The sequence below is a fragment of the Trichechus manatus genome, unplaced genomic scaffold, assembly GCF_000243295.1.
Source record: "Trichechus manatus latirostris isolate Lorelei unplaced genomic scaffold, TriManLat1.0 scaffold00190, whole genome shotgun sequence".
NCBI lineage: Eukaryota > Metazoa > Chordata > Mammalia > Sirenia > Trichechidae > Trichechus > Trichechus manatus.
The window spans coordinates 3,219,174-3,237,821 of record NW_004444126.1 but is presented as its reverse complement, the minus strand read 5'-3'; the positions used below and the strand labels follow the sequence as shown (position 1 = coordinate 3,237,821).

At 44.9% G+C, this 18,648-nt stretch overlaps 1 protein-coding gene across 1 annotated transcript in view; it reads right to left on the bottom strand.

Moving 5' to 3' along the window:
- Nucleotides 1-18,640, bottom strand: part of HPS4 (HPS4 biogenesis of lysosomal organelles complex 3 subunit 2) — a 32,144-nt gene extending 13,504 nt beyond the window's left edge. The window contains exons 1-10 of the mRNA XM_004387625.2: nt 18,595-18,640; nt 18,022-18,155; nt 16,163-16,360; nt 15,836-15,979; nt 13,689-13,779; nt 12,055-12,198; nt 7,982-8,089; nt 7,447-7,563; nt 5,647-5,741; nt 3,240-3,312 (exon numbers count right to left, since the gene is read on the bottom strand). Coding sequence (XP_004387682.1) covers nt 3,240-3,312; nt 5,647-5,741; nt 7,447-7,563; nt 7,982-8,089; nt 12,055-12,198; nt 13,689-13,779; nt 15,836-15,876 — 669 coding nt within the window. The 5' untranslated portion in view covers nt 15,877-15,979; nt 16,163-16,360; nt 18,022-18,155; nt 18,595-18,640. The remainder of the gene's footprint in view (nt 1-3,239; nt 3,313-5,646; nt 5,742-7,446; nt 7,564-7,981; nt 8,090-12,054; nt 12,199-13,688; nt 13,780-15,835; nt 15,980-16,162; nt 16,361-18,021; nt 18,156-18,594) is intronic.
- Between the last annotated feature and the right edge of the window lie 8 nt (nt 18,641-18,648).

Here is an 18,648-nt window from a genome sequence, read left to right as displayed (position 1 = left end):
TGTGTGTGTGTGTGTGTGTGTGTGTGTGTGTGTGTGTGTGTGTATCCAGGATAGAAAGTACATGGTAGAGCCAGTATTCATATACACATATTCAGTATACACAAACACACACACACACGTGGGCACATGCACATATAATTTGCTTATGTGTATATACACACACACACATACATACATACAGTGCATTACTTAATATGGCCCTTCTAGCCATAAAACCAAAAAACCCTTTACCATCCAGTCGATTCTGACTCATAGTGACCCTATAGGACAGAGGAGAACAACCACATAGGGTTTCCAAGGAGTGCCTGGTGGATTCGAACTGCCGACCTTTTGGTTAGCAGCCGTAGCTCTTAACCACTATCCCACCAGGGTTTCCCTTCTAACCACAGTCTTTGTAATTCCCACCAAATGACTGGGTGGGACTATGCTTGTGGCCCACCAAGGGGATTGGATAGCTTGCTAATAATGTAACATGCATAGCACCCTTGTGGGGATGTGACCATGCAAATAAGGTATACGGAACCCTAACAAGGGGATTGGTCAGTTTTGCCATCCTGCTAGGCTTTAAATGAGCCATCCCAAAGGGAAGAAGGGAGGATCTTACCACCACCAAGAGGTAGGAGTGGAGTATGTCCTTTAGACTCGGGATCTCTGTGCTAAGAAGCTCCTGGAACCAGGAGAGCTGTAACACCAAAGATGGTGAGAAATGGCAGCAGAGAAATGGTGGCAGCAGAGGCAGGAGACCAGCAGGAGATGGTGTGGTGGGCTTCCAATGCTATGCAGTGAGAAAGCTGAGTGCCTTCAAGCAGGAGGCTTGCTGGCAGAGTAGGGTGCCTCCAGAGCACTTGGTGTAGCTAGGTTTACCAACCTACGGAGCTAGAGCTGAGTGCCTTTGGTCCAAGGCTTACTGGTGGAGTGGGGTGCCTCTAGGAACCTATCAGCAGAGCTAAAAGAGCTTTGTAACACTTGCCCAGGCAGGGCAAAGGCCGAGGGGCCAGAGAGAGGCATGTTTGCAGGTACAGCTGAGAAGAGGCTGTCCTGATCGAAGAACTGTATCCTGAGTGTTCCTGACCCTGAATTGTAAACTGTTACTTCCCTAATACACCCCATAACTGTGAGTTCCGTGTGGCTGTTGCAATGAATTATCGAACCTCAAAATCAGCAGAGAAGTAGAGTGTCGTGGGAGGGGCGGCTGGTGTCAGAATTGGTAAAAAGGTTGGAGAGCAGGCATGTCTGACCTCTGCCTCATAGCAATCAGTCTTGGGCTGCTGATCTTCTTTTTTCCCCTGGTGAAGTGAGAGGAGGTCAGATGCCTCTGCCATGCCATTTTTACAGTATATATATATATAAATCATATATAATTCCTTCACCCAAAGCTGACACTACTACTATCTGAAGCATATGTTCCTTTAAGTCTATGTTATTTTATCCTTTTGACACCAAGTTATATAAAATTCTATTTTTCTGTTTCAAATGGTAACATGCAATTCCTGTCATTAAAGATCTCTGGTCACTTTAAATGGCTTATGAAAAGCCTATAAGGCTTCAAGTGTTGTGGATGAATTAATCATTTCCATCCCTTACACTAGGAGTTGGCAAACTTTCTCTGTAAAGGACCAGGTAGTAAATATTTTCAGTTTTGTGGGCCATATGGTCTCTGTTGCAACTACTCAACTCTGCTGTTATAGCTCAAAAGCAGCCCAGATGAGAGGTAAAGAATGGGTGAGGCTGTGGGCAATAATACTTTATTTACAAGCAGTGGGCCCCCAGGTCGTACACTACTGACTCCTACCTCAGATAAACCCTGTGGTCATAAAGTTTTGAGGGTCAATCTTTCTTAGCATTTAGATGATTTCTTAAGGATGGATTCTCAGAAGGTGAATATTAGGGAAAAAGGAAAGGGCATCCTCAATGCCCTCATTATCCAAATCTCTACCAGAAAGGTTGTTCTAATCGACGCCTCCACCTAAATGTTTACTGACTTAATAAGGATAGTCTTCAGGGGCATCCAAAACCGGAGCTCCATACCCAGATAATAAACAGAAAAAGAAAGAAGGACCGGAAGGAATACGCCAGCTGTTAGCGATGGTAATCTCTAAGCAGCCCGACCATTGTTGATGTTGTTAGGTGGTGTTGAGTCAGTTCTGACTCATAGCAACCCTACGTACAACAGAACGAAACATTGCCCGGTCCTGCGCCATCCTCACAATTGTTGTTATGCTCGAGCCCGTTGTTGCAGCCATTGTGTCAAACCATCTCGTTGAGGGTCTTCCTCTTTTCTGCTGACCCTCTACTTTACCAAGCATGGCAATTTTATTCTCTACTTTTCTACACTTCCATATTTTTGACAATGAGCAAGTATGACTTTTTTCCATTAGAAACAAAAACAAATAAATATAAAAGTATTTCCAGCCAGCAGCTGCTTCCCTAAGTCCTTCTAAAGACACATCTTTTACAGTCTGTCTCTCAAAATCCAACACATCTTACACAAAGGCCGGCCTTGTGCGAAATGAAATCCTCAAAGTTCCACTTAGTTTGAGGAAAAACCAACTATCAATGCCCACAATGCAATGCAGAAGAAACACGTTGTCTCAGGCTCACCAGTGCCTTCCCCCTTGCAGAAAATTACACTGATGGAGCTGGGGTCTGACAAGATTAAATGAAACAACGGCGTACGCAGCTGCCCTCGCACCCGTTTATCATTTGGGGTCAGTCTCACCAGATTTCCCCTGGGGCAGAGACTCTGCTATAGATTGAACTGTGTCCCCAAAAAGATACGCTGATATCCTAATCCATGCCCTCTAGCACCTATGAATGGGACCCTGTTTGGAAATAAGGTCTTTGAAGATGATATCAGTTAAGTGAACTTACTGGACTAGGGTGGGTCCTAATCCCATCTGAGTCCTGGCCTTCTAAAGGAGGAGGAGATACAGAGAGACACACAGAGGGATAATGGCCATGTGAAGATGCATGTACAAGCCATGGATAGCCAAGGAACACCTGGGTTACAGAAGCTGGGTGAGACAAGGAAGGCTCTTCCTCTGGAGCCCACAGAGAGAACATGGCCCTGCTGATGGTTTCAGTTTGGACTTCCAGACTCCAGAACAGTGACGCACTAAATATATGTTCTTATAAGCCACTCACTTTGTGGTATTTTGTTACAGCAGCTCTAGGAAGCTAATACAGATTGAGAGGCTTTGGATGAAGCATTTCGGCCAGCAGGCTGGACTTCACAATACCTTGTCGTGAGGTGTCACTCGGTGAAGCAGGACCTTGGCAGTGAGGGATGGTGGTAGCTGGGTGCTAACAATCCTAGGAGGTTAGACACAAGAACAAGAACTACAGTGAGAAGAAACACACTGAAGAACCCTGAGTTTTAAAAGATTCCTAACGTCCCATGTTGGTTAGGCTCTCCGGCATAGGGCTGGTGAGTTTCAACAGGTAAAGGCCTTAGGCGAGGCACTCTGGCAGCTCCTATCAAAATTTAAAATGCCCAAACCCTCCACCCTGGCCTGCACTGAGATTTCTATGCATAAGAATATTCATTACAGTGAAACTATACTCATAAAAAATAGATAAACAAACAATGTCTGTCAAAAAGAAAGTAGTTCAATAAATCACGGTGTAAGCCATAACAACAAAAAATATGTAGCCGCTTCAAGAATAAGGCAGACCTATATAGAGTGATGGAGCCCTGGTGGCACAGTGGTTAAGAGCTCACTTGCTAACCAAAAGGCTGACAGTTCAAATCCACCAGCTGCTCCTTGGAAGCCCTACAGGGCAGTTCTACTCTGTCCTATAGGGTCGCTATGAGTCGGAATCAACTCAATGGCAACAGGTTTGATTTATATGCACTGATGGAGTTCTGGGTAGTCCAAATGGTTAAGTGCTCAGCTGCTAACGAAAGGTTGGCAGTTTCAATCCACCGAGGGGCACTCTGAAAGGAAGCCCTGGCAATTTATTTCCAAAAGGTCACAGCCATTAAAAACCCTACATGCAGTTCTACTCTGACATACATAGGGTTGCCATGAGTAAGTCAGAATCGACTCAGTGGCAACTGGTTTTCTTTTTTTTTTTTAATATGGACTGATATGGAAATCTCTAGTATATACATAAAGTTGAGGAACCATACGATCCTATTGACATGAACAGTGAAAATAAACAAAATCAACATGTGTACGTGCACAGGTGTGTGAAAACAGAGAGAGAGAGCAATGGAAGATGCCACCTAACTGCCAGTAGTGGAGGAGGGCTGACAGTGAGGGGGAGCTTTTAAATTGTGCTCTGTGTATTGCTCTATTGGTTGTTTTTGTTTTTGCAAAGAAAATATCTTCATGCATTAGCTGTACAATTTTAAAATACATGTAGAAACCAGTTGTCGTGCAGTCAATTCTGACTCATGGCAACCCATGTGTGTCAGGGTAGAACTTTGCTCCATAGGGCTGATTTTCAGAAGTATATGGCCAGGCCTTTCTTCTGAGTTGCCTCTGGGTGGAATCGAACCTCCAACATTTTGGTCAGCAGCTGAGCATGTTAACCCTTTGCACCACCCAGGGACTCCTAAAAATATGTAAGATATGCAAAATAAAGAAGGAAAAAAATATTATCTTTGTGTCACTAGTGAGCCTGGAAGCACCACAAGATGACTCAGAACCATCGTAATGAAAACCGGGGAATGGGAAGAGGGGTTAAGTGCTGAAGGCCATTGTGCACCAGGCTTGGTCCTTCTACATTCATCATACACTGAGGTTAAGCAACTTGCTGAAGGCCCCACAGCTGGTAGAAAAGAGACCAGCATTCAACACGCAGCCTGTGAGGCCCAGAGTCCTGCAGGAGCCTGGAGCGCTTCTCTCGGTGCGCCTGTAACTGACCGTCAGGAAGCTCTGGCCGCAGAGCACTGGCCCTGCCTGTCCTGGGCCGGGAGAGGAAACCCTTCAGGAGGAGAGATGCATGGAGTGGCCCTTAGGCACTCAGGCTCCCAGAGAGGCCCTCCAAGGAAGTGAAGAGGAGCAGTGTCTTCTCAGAGGCCAATCAAGAGACGGACTGCAGCTGAGAGGCCAGCAGGAGCCTGGATAAAAGCATGTAATGTGCTCTGCAGAGCTGAGCCACAGCAGGCGAACCAGGGTCCCTGGTTAGCAGGAGGGACAATGGGCTTCCACATCCCTTTACCTTACATGCTGGCTGCTGGCAACGCTGGGGGCTTGGTCAGCCTTCTGCAGACAGCTCAAAAGGAAATCTGATATGGAATTTCCTTTCTGATAAGACTTGGCCCCATCCTGACAGCTAAAAGGATTTCCTTAAAGCTGCCTTTTATTTTACTTATTTATTTTTATTGTGCTCTAGGTGAAAGTTTATAAAGCAAATTAGCTTCTCACTCAACAATTTATACACAAATTGTTTTGTGACATTGGTTGCATAAAGCTGCCTTTTATATTCCTGTTTTCTGAACACCACAAAATTCCAGTTTCCCAGCTTTGCTGAAAGACAGGCACATAGCCCAGATCAAACCTAAACCACTTGTTAATTGCTGTGCCATCCCACTTTCAACTACAAGAGACTGAGCCCCTTGCCCAGGGTGTGGAGGCAGCTGGGATGGCAGTGCTGCTGTGGGGAATAGGATGGTGGAGAGGGTCTGGTGCTACTCACAGGCCCTTGTAGAGGATGCAGCCAGCCAGGATATGAGGCGAGCGCTGACAGGTCTGCAGGATGAGGGCCGCTTTCAGCAACAACAGGGGCTCCACCTGTGCCGGGCGAGAAGCGTGCCTCAAGTTAGTATGCTCACCATCAGCGAGGGCGAGGAGGAGGGAGGTGGCTTTACAGCACAGATGCACAGGTCCTGACTTGAGCCTGGAAAAAGGAGACTGTGGTACTCAGTAAAATCTGCATCTATTCCACCTCTCTACACCCAGAACTGGTGACATTACAACATGCCACATTCTTGGAACAAAGTGGTGTCTCTGGAAGCTAGAAGGTACAGCAGAATATGGCATGTGGCTTTCCGAGCAGACAAAGTAGACTGCCTGACCATCAGTGCAGAGACCAGGCGGCAGCAGGAAAGGAGGGCATGCCCCTCAGATGCAGGTCCTGGTGCAGGTGGAACTCACTGCCCCATCTTCCCCCTCCCTCCGAAATACAAGCCCCGCTGTGATACAGCTCAACATCCAACCGAGTCCCACATATCTATCCCATCACATAAAATGAAACCATCATGATCTATCACTCAGGGAAATACACTTTGATTTCCCATTCCTTCTAAGGAGTCAATTGCCCAGGAGTTCCTAAAAATACAAGAAAAGGATCTGATGCTGCAGATCCCCAGTAGCTGTCAGGACTCAGTGTTGAGCAGCCACATTCAGGTGCTGTCGTCACATTAAGAAGATGGTTTATTTTCTTTCATGGCTTCAAGACTGTGCCCAGTCCCAGCTAGCCATTCTGGAAAGCTTTGGGGCTGACTTCAAGAAGTCCTCTAAACATGAGCAGGGGCCAACCTGTCCTCATTTCTAGTGGAGTCGTGCTCTGTGAAGGCTGGGCCACAACACCACATCCTGTTAAAGGCACATCATCAACCCAGGCAGTGAGACAGCCTGCACATAACAAAGGGCTGCCACTGCAGTGGGTCTCATTGTCTGAGATGCTCAGGGCGCAAGTGGTCAGTTCTTAAGGGGCACAGGCCTTGCATTTCCCTTTGGCCCTCTGACAATGAGGATCTGGTGTTCACCAAGGTCAAGAGCACTGAGCAACAGGCAGTGCAGTACACGCTGAGGGCAGCCACATGCCAAATGGAACAGCTCAAGGAGACAAAAAAACACTTCCCAGCCACTCTCTCCAAATACAGCAGCCTCGTTTTTAAAATGTTAGCACCATGCATTTCTGATGTTGAGAATGATTAAATAGTATGATATGAAGATCAAGAGAGAAGGGGACGACAGAAAGTGGTGATGGTCAAACAACAAGATGAATGTAATTAATGTTGTCAAATTGTACATGAAAAAAATGTGGAAAAGGCAAATGTTGTTATATATACTACTTTTACCACAGTTTAAAAAAGAGAGAGAGAGAGGGCGCAGGGAACATTCAGATTACTGAGTTCAACATTTCTGAGGCATTAGCAAAATAATAATCGTCTTTACTGAGCATTTACTTTGGGTCATTTCAAGTACTGTCTCGTTTTATTATTAAAACGGTTCCAGAAGGCAGGCGTGACTACACCATTTTATAATAAGGAAAGAGAGGTTCTGAAAGGTGACCTGACTCATCCAGGCTCACACAGCTAGTGAGTGGAGGCGTGGAATTTGAACACAGGTCTTAACAACTACCCTTACTGAGAAATGACACATGCCATTCACTTCTCTAGACACAGTTCATTCAAGGAGAAAAAAAGGGGTTAGGAGGGGACCAAACCTCTATTCCTAAACATGAAATGAATAAGGAGTATCAGAATATTACTTTAGTCCTGTCCAAGTTCCAAAGGGAATTGAATATCTTATGCAGATCACCAGTGTTTTCCAGAATTTGCTCAATGAAGGTGTCCCACTCCATGCTCAGTTCTTCCTGAGGACAGTTCTAGAAAAGAAACAGCCTGAGGTCAGTATCTGAGATTTTGAGACACAGACTCTTTGGCAAGGATCCCAACTACCACAAAAATGGCTGCTCACACAGGACACTGGCCAGAAGCGGCTGTTTTGAACTTCCTACACACACCAGAGCCCCCACCACACCCCTGCTAACCTGCCTGACCACAAGGTGCCTGCTGGGTCAGGGTGGCAACCAGGGTCTGCTCCTTCTAACCATCCCAAGGAGGAGAAAAGAGAGACAAACCTAGGAATGAGTGTGGCCTATGCTACTGCGGCTCTGAGGACACTGCTCTTGACCTTGTCACTGGACATGATACGTTTATGTAAAGGATAACAGACCCCAGAGTAAGTGCTGTGTTCCAGCAATATTAGTTTTGTTAAAGAGGCCCTCGACACCATACTCATACCTCGTAAGCCAGAGAAACAGGTCCATTGTAAAAGCTAAAGAAGCCAATTAGCTGATCCAGAAACTGCTTGCAGCTGACATCAGGGATATCCACAGCACAGCCTAGCACCTGCAAAGAGGGAAACCAGGAAGACTGGCATTTCCTTTCCTTTGAGTCCAAGCCTAGAATCCCAGGACCCAGGTTCTCTATAGCCAGACCTCGCTAAGCAATCAAAAATGTGCTTCCATTGCCCCGGATCACAATACCCTACTCCAACCACACTGGTCTCCAGTGAACAATTTCTGTTGTACCTTCAGTAGTGTTGCCCAGCCTGAAATGCCCTCCTCCTTCCTGTTCATTTACCCAGGGCTTACCCATACCTTCAAGTGTCCACCACAGATTCTACACCTCCCTGACACCTGTCTGATAACTCCAGCCAATGCTGGCCTCTATTCTGACTCCTTGTATTGCAAGAACACTGAATATTTAATGTGGGTCTCACTACAAACACTGGACAGGTCCTGAATGCCTTCATGCATGGCCATCTTGTCTCCCCAGCTGGAGGAAGTGCTTGGACAGTAGGAACTGACTGAATCATACAGCTCTAGGTCCAAAATGCTGAGCAGAGTACTTAGTTCTACACAAGAGAGTTAGAAAGTCATTTGGCCATATGTTTAAAGAGCCTGAAAAAGTTAATACTTCGACACAGTAATCCTATCACTAAGAATTTGTATAAAGGGAACCACTAGAAACTCAACAACAAAAAAAAAAACTGACAAAAAAAAAAAAAAATCCCTCAAAGTGTAATCTACATTAGGATGGGGATCTTTGTCTTGCTCACTGATGTAATCCAAGAGCTCACAGCAATGTGGCACATAGTAACTGCTCAACTGATTCTTCCCCAATTGATCTACAGAGTCCATGTACTTCCAATCATAATCTCACTAGCATTTTTATAAACACTGAGAAGCTGATTCTAAAATGGAAATACAAAGGGCCTAAAATATCCAAAGCAATCTTAAAACAGAACAAGGCTGGACGATCTGACTTAAGACTTATTGTAAGGCAACAGAAATCAAGACGGGCAAAGGTTTCTTGACAGGACACAGAAAGCAATAACCATAGGAGATAAAATTGATAAATCAGACTTCATTAATATTAACAACTTCAGCTCACCAAAAGATATCATTCTGAAAATTAATAGGCCAGACACAAAGTGGGAGAATATATTTACAAAATACATATCTGACAAAAACTGGTATCCAGGATATATAAAGAATTTCTACAATTAAATTTTAAAAAAATTTTTTTAAGTGGGCAAAAGCTATGAACACACACTTCACAAAGGAAGATACACAAATGGACATTAAGCACATGAAAGTCTCAATCTCATCAGCCATTAGGGAAATGAAAATTAAAACCACAATGATATACCACTCCACATCCACCAAAATGGCTGAAATTAAGCAGACCGACAACATCAACGTTGACAAAGATATGGAGTAACCAGAATTATTATACATTCTTGGTGGAAATGTAAACTGGTACAACCACTTTGACAAAAAAGTCTAGCAGTTCCTTACAAAACCCACATATGCCTATCTTATAACTCAGCAATTTCACTCCTAGATATTTACCCAAGAGAAATGAAAACGCATGTCCACAAAGAGACGCAACAGGAATATTCCTAGCACTTATTCAAAACTGCCAAAAACTGGACACAATCCAGGTGTCCATCAAAAGAAGAATAAATGAATAGACCATAGGATTTCAGACAATGGAATACTGTTCAACAATAAATAGGAACGAACTACTGATACATGCCACAACATCGATTAATCTCAAAAACATAAAGGAGCATGAAGGAAGCCTATCAAAGTAATACTATAGTATTATTCCACTCATATGGTGCTCTAAAACAGGCAAAACCATTCTAGGCAGGAAGAAATCCAGAACAATGGTTGCCTGGGATAGGTTGCTGCTTGCTGTTGAGTCAACTGAGACCTTATATGACAGAACAGAACAGCACCATAGGGATTCCTAGGCTAAAATCTTTATGGGAGCAAATCACCAGGTCTTTTCTCCCAAAGAGCAGCTGGTGGGTTTGAACTGCCAACCCTACGGTGAGCAGCCGAGTACTTAACCACTGCGCTACCAGGGCTCCTTGAGAGGCTGGTAGGAGCCTGGATAAAAGCATGCAATGAGCTCTGCAGAGCTGAGACACAGCAGGCACACCAGGGCCCCTGGGAAGCAGGAGAAAGCAAGGACAGGCTTCCATGCCCATTTACCTTACAGGCTGGCTATTGGCAATGCCGGGGGCTTTGCATTAGCCTTCTGCAGACAACTCAAAAGGAAATTTGATAAAGAACTTCCTTTCTGATAAGCCATGGTCCTGGAATAAGGGAGGGGACTAACTGGGGAGGCTGAGGAGGGAGCTGAGGGAACTTTCTGGGGTGGTGATGATGTTCTGTATTTTGACAGGGATTTGTGTTGCACAGGTATGTCATTTGTCCAATGCATCAAATGGTAAACTCAAGATTTGTCTATTTCATCATATGTAAATTTTACCTCAAAAGAAAAAAGACCCCAAAGCAAATAGTGAACTCTAGTTAATGATAATGCACGATCAAGTACCGTGGGGCAAAAGTGTACTAATGTGTGCAACTTACTTGGAAAAATATCTAAAAAATAAGTTGGACTGATAGAAGGATAAAGGCATGAATAGATAGGTATGTGATAAACGACTATAATAAAATCTTAATTGTAGGATTTAAGAGGTATCTGAATATTCACTGTAAAATCTGCTCAACTGTCCTGTGTGTTAAAGAAAATTTTCATAACGATGGAAAATAACTGCAAAGTTGAATATCCTACCCCACACTTAAACATCCCTTTACCTCTGAAAGCCTTAAAATAAGTACCAACCCACTGCCGTTGAGTCAATTCCGACTCACGGCGACCCCGTGTGTGTCAGAGTAGAACTGTGCTCCATGAAGGGCGTTCAGTGGTTGTAATCTTATGGAAGTAGATCGCCAGGCCTTTCTTCCAGTATGCCACTGGGTGGATTTGAACCGCCAATCTTTCGGTTAGTAGCTCAGTGCAAACCATTTGTGCAACCCAGGGACCTTTAAAATAAGTGTATGAGAAACTAAGTAAGTAAATAAAATAAGTGTAAGCACTGGAAAATGGAACTTTAGATTACCCGGTACTACTAGTGCAATTTTTATTGTGGTAAAATATATGTAACATTTTCCATTTTAATCATTTTATCTGTACGATTCAGTGACATTAATTATGCTCACCATATTGTGCAACCATCATCACTATCTGTTTCCAAATATTTTGACCACCCCTTCAGCAATATCTCCCCATCTCCCCCTCCCACCTGCCCTGGCAACCACTAACAAACTTTGGTCTCTATGCACTTGCCTACTCTGGATATTTCATATAAGTGAGACAATGCAATATTTGTCCTTTTGTGTCTGACTTATTTCACTCAGCATTATATTTTCAAGGTTCATCCACGTCATAGCATGCATCAGAACTTCATTTCTCTTTATGGCTGAATTAATATTCTGCTGTATGTCATACCACATTTTGTTTATCTATTCTTCTGTTGAAGGACATTTGGCATTCTTTTTTTTTTGGAATGGAGTCTTTGAAACTTATATGTATCATTGTCTGACAGTTTCTGGCTCACTTACACAGTGTAGAGGGTATAGAGAAGTACAGAAGTACAGCAAGTATAAAGAAGCAAAGATGGAGACAAAAACTCAATTTGCAACACAAGCTAAATAGAATTTCCACAGGTTGGCCTAAGGTTTTCAGAAAGGAGAACCCAGCCACGAGCAGTCGGGGATACGCTAGAAATGTTTCGGCGAGCACTCAGTTATGGTGAGCATCTGCAGGAAGCGGCACTGGAGGCGAAGAGGACTGCTGAGCACCGTACGTCGGGGTGGGGGCAGAGGGAGGATTTTGGACTCAAGAAAGCAGTACTTTCTAGGCTTTATTGTCACAGCACTTACTACCAAGACGGATGGCTGACTCACGGCAGAAGGCAATCTGTTGGCACAGGTTCTGCCTGTTGAACTTACCCAAAGGTAATCTCCGTCAACCTTCACGGCAAACTTCAGTTTCCGCAGACGAATGAGAGTGGGCGGAGAGCCAGAAATGTCTGAGACACAGTGGACAACTCCAGCAATCTGTCCACAAAGCAACTCCTGTTGGTCAAGCAGCGTCTATGGGAAAGGAAATTCCAGATAGGAAGCTGAAATTCTTCAACTCCGTGTCAGTCCTTAGAACAGGGGCTGGCAGTCAGCCTGTTTTTACATGGTCCCTGAGCTAAAAACGCTTTCTTACATTTTTAAAGGGTTATATTTAAAAAAAAAAAAAAAAAGAATATGTGAAAGAGACCTTATGTTGTCTTCAAAGCCTAAAATATTTACTATTTGGCTCTTTAGAGAAAAGGTTTGCCAACTCCTGCCCTAGAGGACTGAATTACTATGGAATACCCACAACGAACACATAAGATGATTGCATATTAGTGTACCTTTGCTCCTAAGATTATAGGCACATGCATGATGGAAGCATGAGCCTTTCATCCCCATTCAAATCCCCAGCACAGAGTGGCTAAGTGGCCTGTCTGGGTTAATCCCAACCAGCCAGATCGGAGCATCATCACATGGTGTGAGAATATGCACAGCCTCCCCATCAGTCTTAGCACCAACTAAACATGGGACAACCTGACACTGTGGGCCTCATTATGCGATGCCAGAGAACACATACACACCCCCTATAAAGAATTTTTGCCTAAGAAATTGATCAAGGCTCTAGATATTACCACTAGTTTAAATGAAATTCAGTGGATAGAACACAGTAAAGGACATCCCCACAAGGAAGCAGTGGGCCAAATCCAGAATGGGAGACTTTCTGACATCCTGCTGCACAGATGACCTAGTTTCTTCAAGAATTCAGTGGCATGTGGGGGAAAAAGGGTGGGTGAGTTTTAAGAAAGACTTAAAACACAGAATTTAATTATACAGGTCTTTGTTTGGGTCTTGATTAAGAGAGAAAAAGTGGTGGGGAGAAGTGAAAAAGGAGAAGGGAAGGAGGGAGGAAGGAAGGAAGAAAAAATTGTAAGTGATATTTAAGAAAACAAGGCAAAACTTAGATATGGACTTGGTATCAGATGATATAAAAGAGTTATTATAACTATTGTAACTTTTACTAGGTGTGATACTGCTAAAAAATTCCCTTTTCACTTAGAGATGTCACTTGAAGTATACACAGCGTGAGATGCAACAATGTCTACGATTCACTTCAAAATACTCTAGATAAAAAGGGATGGGTCATACAAAAATAGCACAATGTTGACAATTGTTGAAGGTAGTGATGGGCATATGAGGGTTCATCATATTCTCCTCTCTACCTTTGTATATGTTTGAATAAAAGTTTTTCTTAAAACTAAGCTGGTCAAAACATTGGGGGTAGGGGGAGGCAGACAAAAAATCATGATGGGAATAGAGAGCTGGAGAAGATGACAGTTCTGAGCTGCTTGGGAATTTTAAGACCAGAACATGAAATAGTACAATCAAGAATAAAACAGTAGACATTTCAAATGCCTGGATTATCGAGATAAAACCGTCCCAGTCTAACCCTATAGTTTTGAAAAGTCGCTACTTTGAGGCAGTGGGATCCCCACTGAACAATGAAATGCTGTGTGGCTTACCTGAGCGGGATAAAAATAACAAATACCAGCTCTTGTTGGATCTCCTTCTTCCTTTACCTTTGAACCATCGTAAAGGAAAAAATAATTCCACCTGGCAAGAGAACAGACCAGGGCCATGTTTCCTTTCATCCAGTGATAATAGCATTTTAAAACACAGCTTCCTATTTCCCAGCCCCAGGAAGGCTCATTATTCAGGGTCTGAAAAGCCTTCTAGTGTCCCCAGAGGAGAGCAAACTCAGGAGCTGCAAACAGATAAAACCGTTCCACAAGTGCAGCAGAGTCCAACTAAAAATATGCTGACATCCAGTCATCAGGCCATCTGCCCAAAAAGAAATGAGCAGCTAGAGGAAGAACAAGCACCCACAATGACAGTTCATATTTGAAATATTGAACCTTAACTACATAACCATGTGGTTTGGTAAACCGTCCTTTAAGGCTGTGATAAAATAAGTTAGGGATGTCTTAGGTGCTCTCCTCACAACTGCTGAGCAGGATCATCTTGGGAAATAGCTTTTCCACCAGGAATTCATGCATCCATTCAGCAAACACTTACTGAGGGCTGCGGGGGTGCGTGTGTGCGTGCGTACGTGTGTGTAGCCCTAGGACTACAGTGATAAGAGGCAGATGAACAAACATGCCGTTCAGGGCAGTGAGCCCACAAGGAGGGGTAAACAGGAGCCTATAAAGAGTTCACAGAGAAACACTTAACCTCTCTCTTGGCCTGTCAAAATCTTACCAGTCCTTTATGTATATCTCAAACACACACCCTCCACAACTTTCCCGATGCCCTTGGCCCAGAGGAACCTTTCTTCTGAATTGCCATAATCCTCTATTCGTCCCTAAAGACTCTCATAGTCTGCTGTTAGCTGCCGTCCAGTTGGCCCCCGACTCCTGGAAACCCCATGCACAAAAGAACGACATACTGCCCAGGTCGGATCCCTGTGATCCATAGGGTGTTTGCTGGTTGATTTTTGGAAGTAGACTGCCAGTCCTTTCTTCCTAGTTCATCTTAGTCTAGAAACTCCACTGAAACCTGTTCAGCATCCTAACAACCCGCAAGCCTCCAATGACAGATGGGTGGTAGCTGCGCATGAGGTGCACCGGCCTGAAATCAAACCCGGGTCTCCCACATGGAAGGCAAGAATTCTACCACCGAACCACTGCTGCCTTTCTTATACACTACCCTGTAGTATAACTGTAATTGCTTAATGTTCTTATCCGATGAACTCTTTAAGACTAAAGCAAACTCCTCAATGGCTGGAGGGGGACTCTACTTCTGTACCTCTGAAAGCGCATTTATTTGAGTACAGTATAAAGGAAGAAGAGCTGTGACCGCCCTCTTCTCACCCTCTTCTCCTCTCAATCTACACTCTCTCCCGGGCCACCCCCTCTGGCTCCCACCTCATTTTCCTGATGACAAGCACCAGCTCTGTCTCGAGCACAGTCTGCTTTTTGAGTTCAAGGACCAAACACGCAACTGCCTGTGGGGCAAGTCCAGATCTTTCCACCAAACCCAACTCAGAAACCTCACAGCTGCCCCGTCCTCTCCTTCCCCCACGTTCTCTGAGGGAAAGCCCCCTGCTCTTCCAGGCACACAAAAGAAAACCTGGATGCCATTTCGAACTGCATCTTTTTTACTTCCACATTTAATCAGTCACTAAATCTTGCTAATTCTACTTAAACCATGTCTTTCAATTTTATCTCCTCAATTAATGTTTGCTGACCTGAATTATATGAAAGGATTAACCCATTTGGGGTTGAGAAGGGAACTGGGTTTTAGACAGACATTATGTAATACCCCCCAAGAGTCAGACTGGCAAAACCCCTTCTCGTGGTGTAATTCTGAACTGCAATCGTCTCTCAAAAGAGGCTAATACAACGCCGACGGTATTACCAAAGCCGGCTGAATGATATGGCTAGGGCTTTCTTTCCTACGATCTGACAGAAAATACTGCAAGAGGCTTGCAAGATTAAAACAGGTTAGCTTTGGAAAGAAATGGCTCGTGTGCTTGATTCGGCTGCTCTGAGGAATCTGGCATTTTTTCCTGAATAAAATTAAGATAATCTGCCTGGGGATTTTCCATCAGCCCAGCAGTTTCATCCAGCAGCCTGGCAAAAGCAAAACCACGGCCAGCTTCGATACTCACCAAGAGGCTGACTTCGTCTCTGTGGAGGTGGAGGCGGCCATTTACTTTCCAATTGCCCTCATCCTCTTTCTTTGGGGTTTCTTTTCTGGTATCACCTCTTTCTCCCCCAGAGTGATGTTCCTCTTTTTCCCCGATCCAATGAATCTGGATGTGGCGGATTTAAGTGTTTTTAGTCACAACTGTCATTTGTTTAGTTTTCACTCAGCACGAAAGTGCTACTTCTCTTCCTTGTAGGCCTTGGAGTTCCATGAATATGTCTACACCCCTCAGAACTCTAGCAGAGAATATAATAAAGCAAGAGAATTCTACCAGAAAAATCAAACCTACTAGTCTGGTTCCATTAGCGTGAGTGTGGCTGTCTGCAGAATGAACTCTCTGGGAAGCTCCTCGCCAGGGAAGTTCAAAGTGGGAGATGCATGCTGAAGGCAGTGTTCAAAAGGGATTTCTAGCTTGTCCTATTCAAAGCTATTCTGAAGTTTCTTTGAAAAGTCTGAAGCTTCCAGTTCACACATCAGTACCTTGACCCTAGAATAAACACAAAGGATACATTATTTCATAAACCCATGAGAAAGCAACTGACCTAGCAGGATTAAGCCAATGGTATACTTCAAAAGGGCTTTCTACAAAGTTGAAGACTGTGTTTCCAAATAAAAAAGAGAGGGTAGCAGAAGACTTTAGAGTAAGTCCCTTAGTTTCTTGAAGAGTTATGGTGAATGCATCCCAGGCCTCACAGATGATAAAACTGAGTAACTAAAAAAAAATTTAAATAACTAGTATGAAAAGCTCTGGTATAAAAACAGCCATGTAAGGTCCCCAAGTGGCACAAATGGTATGCACTTGACTACTAACCTGAAGGTTGGTGATTGGAACCCACCCAGAGGTGCCTCAGAAGAAAGGCCTGGTGATCTGTTTCTGCTAAGATTATAGCCAAGAAAACCCTAAGGAACAGTTCTACTCTGTAACACATGGGGTTACTGTGAGTCAGAATCAATTGAATGATATATATATATTTTTTTTACACAAATAATGTGGCTGCTGTAGTAAACATTGCCATTGAGTCAATTCCAACTCACAGCGACCCTGTAGGACAGAGCAGAACTGCCCCATAGTTTCCAAGGCTGTAATCTTTACAGAAGCAGACTGCCGCATCTTTCTCCCGAAGAGTGGCTGGTGGGTTCGAACCACTAACCTTTCAGTTAGCAGCTGACCACTTAACCACTGTGCCACCGGGGCTCCGACAAATTAAGGAACTGGCACCTTGACAGCCTAAAAGTAATCTGAACATGCAGAATTCCACAGCTGGGCAAGTTTCTAAAACACACAAAAAAGAGAACTTTATCAAGTGGCTTCCAAACTCCCACAAGAGGAAGACAACTCAGTGTATCACGGAATTTCAGAGTCAGAAGGGGCCCTGGCATCATTTACTGTAACCCTCATCTTTTGTACTCTCCTCTAAAAACTGTCTCTGCCTTACTCCCACCAGAGACAGGAGGTCCACAGCTGTCAGATTTATCCTTCTGCCAAAAACAAAACAAAAAACAGCTGCCACTGAGTCAATTCCAACTTACGGCAACCTCAGGCGTGCAGAATAGGACCGTGCTCCATAGCGTTTTCAAGGCTGTGACCTTTTGGACATAGATCACCAGGCCTTTCTTCTGAGGCACCTCTGGGTGAGTTCGAACTGCCAACCTTTCAGTTAGGAGTCCAGGGCTTAACCATTTGCACCACCCAGGGAGTCCTCCTTTTACCAAGCTAAAACTAAAATCGACCTCCTAATAACCTCCACTCACTGGTCTGGAAAACACTTTCCAGGAAAACACAAAACTAGGACTCTTCCACATGACAACCCTCTGGTCACTCATAACTGTACTTCTATTGACCCTCTCTAAGGTGAACATTTCCAGCAACGTGGTCTCAAATATGTGCCCACCACTCTGTCACCCTCCTGGGAACACAATACAGTTTGTTAAAGCTCCTTTGGTGGAAAGACCCTAAAGAGGACCCTGCTGAACCTTCCACAGCCTGTAGAACGCTATCTTTTCTCAGCTCTAAATATGGGCCTCCGTAGACACAACTAAAAGGTGACCATGCTCACGGTATTCTATGGAGCACATTTACGTGCGTGTAGAGGGGGCATCTCAGCTCCCGGAACCATGCACAGCAGCCGGAAGGCCCTTCTCCCTTACCCGTTATTCCCAGATTAACTGGGTCCTCCACTCCCAGGGTCCATTCTCTTATCTCCGAAAGGTCCAGAAGCGGCCAGTAATGGCCCTGGGGTAGCGACGGTTGTCTAGATGTGATGAGAAGTGGCTCTGGCAGCCTGGGAACTGACAGAAATGACCTGAGGGAGTCAAGAAGTGGCTGGCAAAGCCTTGGGGGAAGGGCGGGATGTAGGAGGCGGCCTTAGTGGGTCAGCGGGCCTGAAAATGGGGCGCCAAAGGCTACGAGGGGCTAAGAAGCGGCCGGACACAGCCCCCGGGGGTCAGGAAACGACCAGCAGCCGCATGAAGAAACTGAGAAGCGTCTGACCTCAGCTCCAGAAGGCTGGGAAGTGGCGGGCAAAGGCCCGGGGGTGAAGAGGGGCCCGGTCACGGCGCAGAGGGACCTCCAAGAGGGACACCCGGCCGAGGTTCACGCCCCTCGGTGTCCCCGCGCCCCGGGCACCGCCCACTCACTGGAGCAGGCAGGCAACCTGGGGTTCGGAGTTCGGGCCCCAGGGTATGGACAGTAGTGGGGAGCCTGCTCCCCCGCCCCAGTACCTGCGCGCACCGGAGGGACTGCAACTCTAGCCCAGCCGGCGCGCGGCGATGACG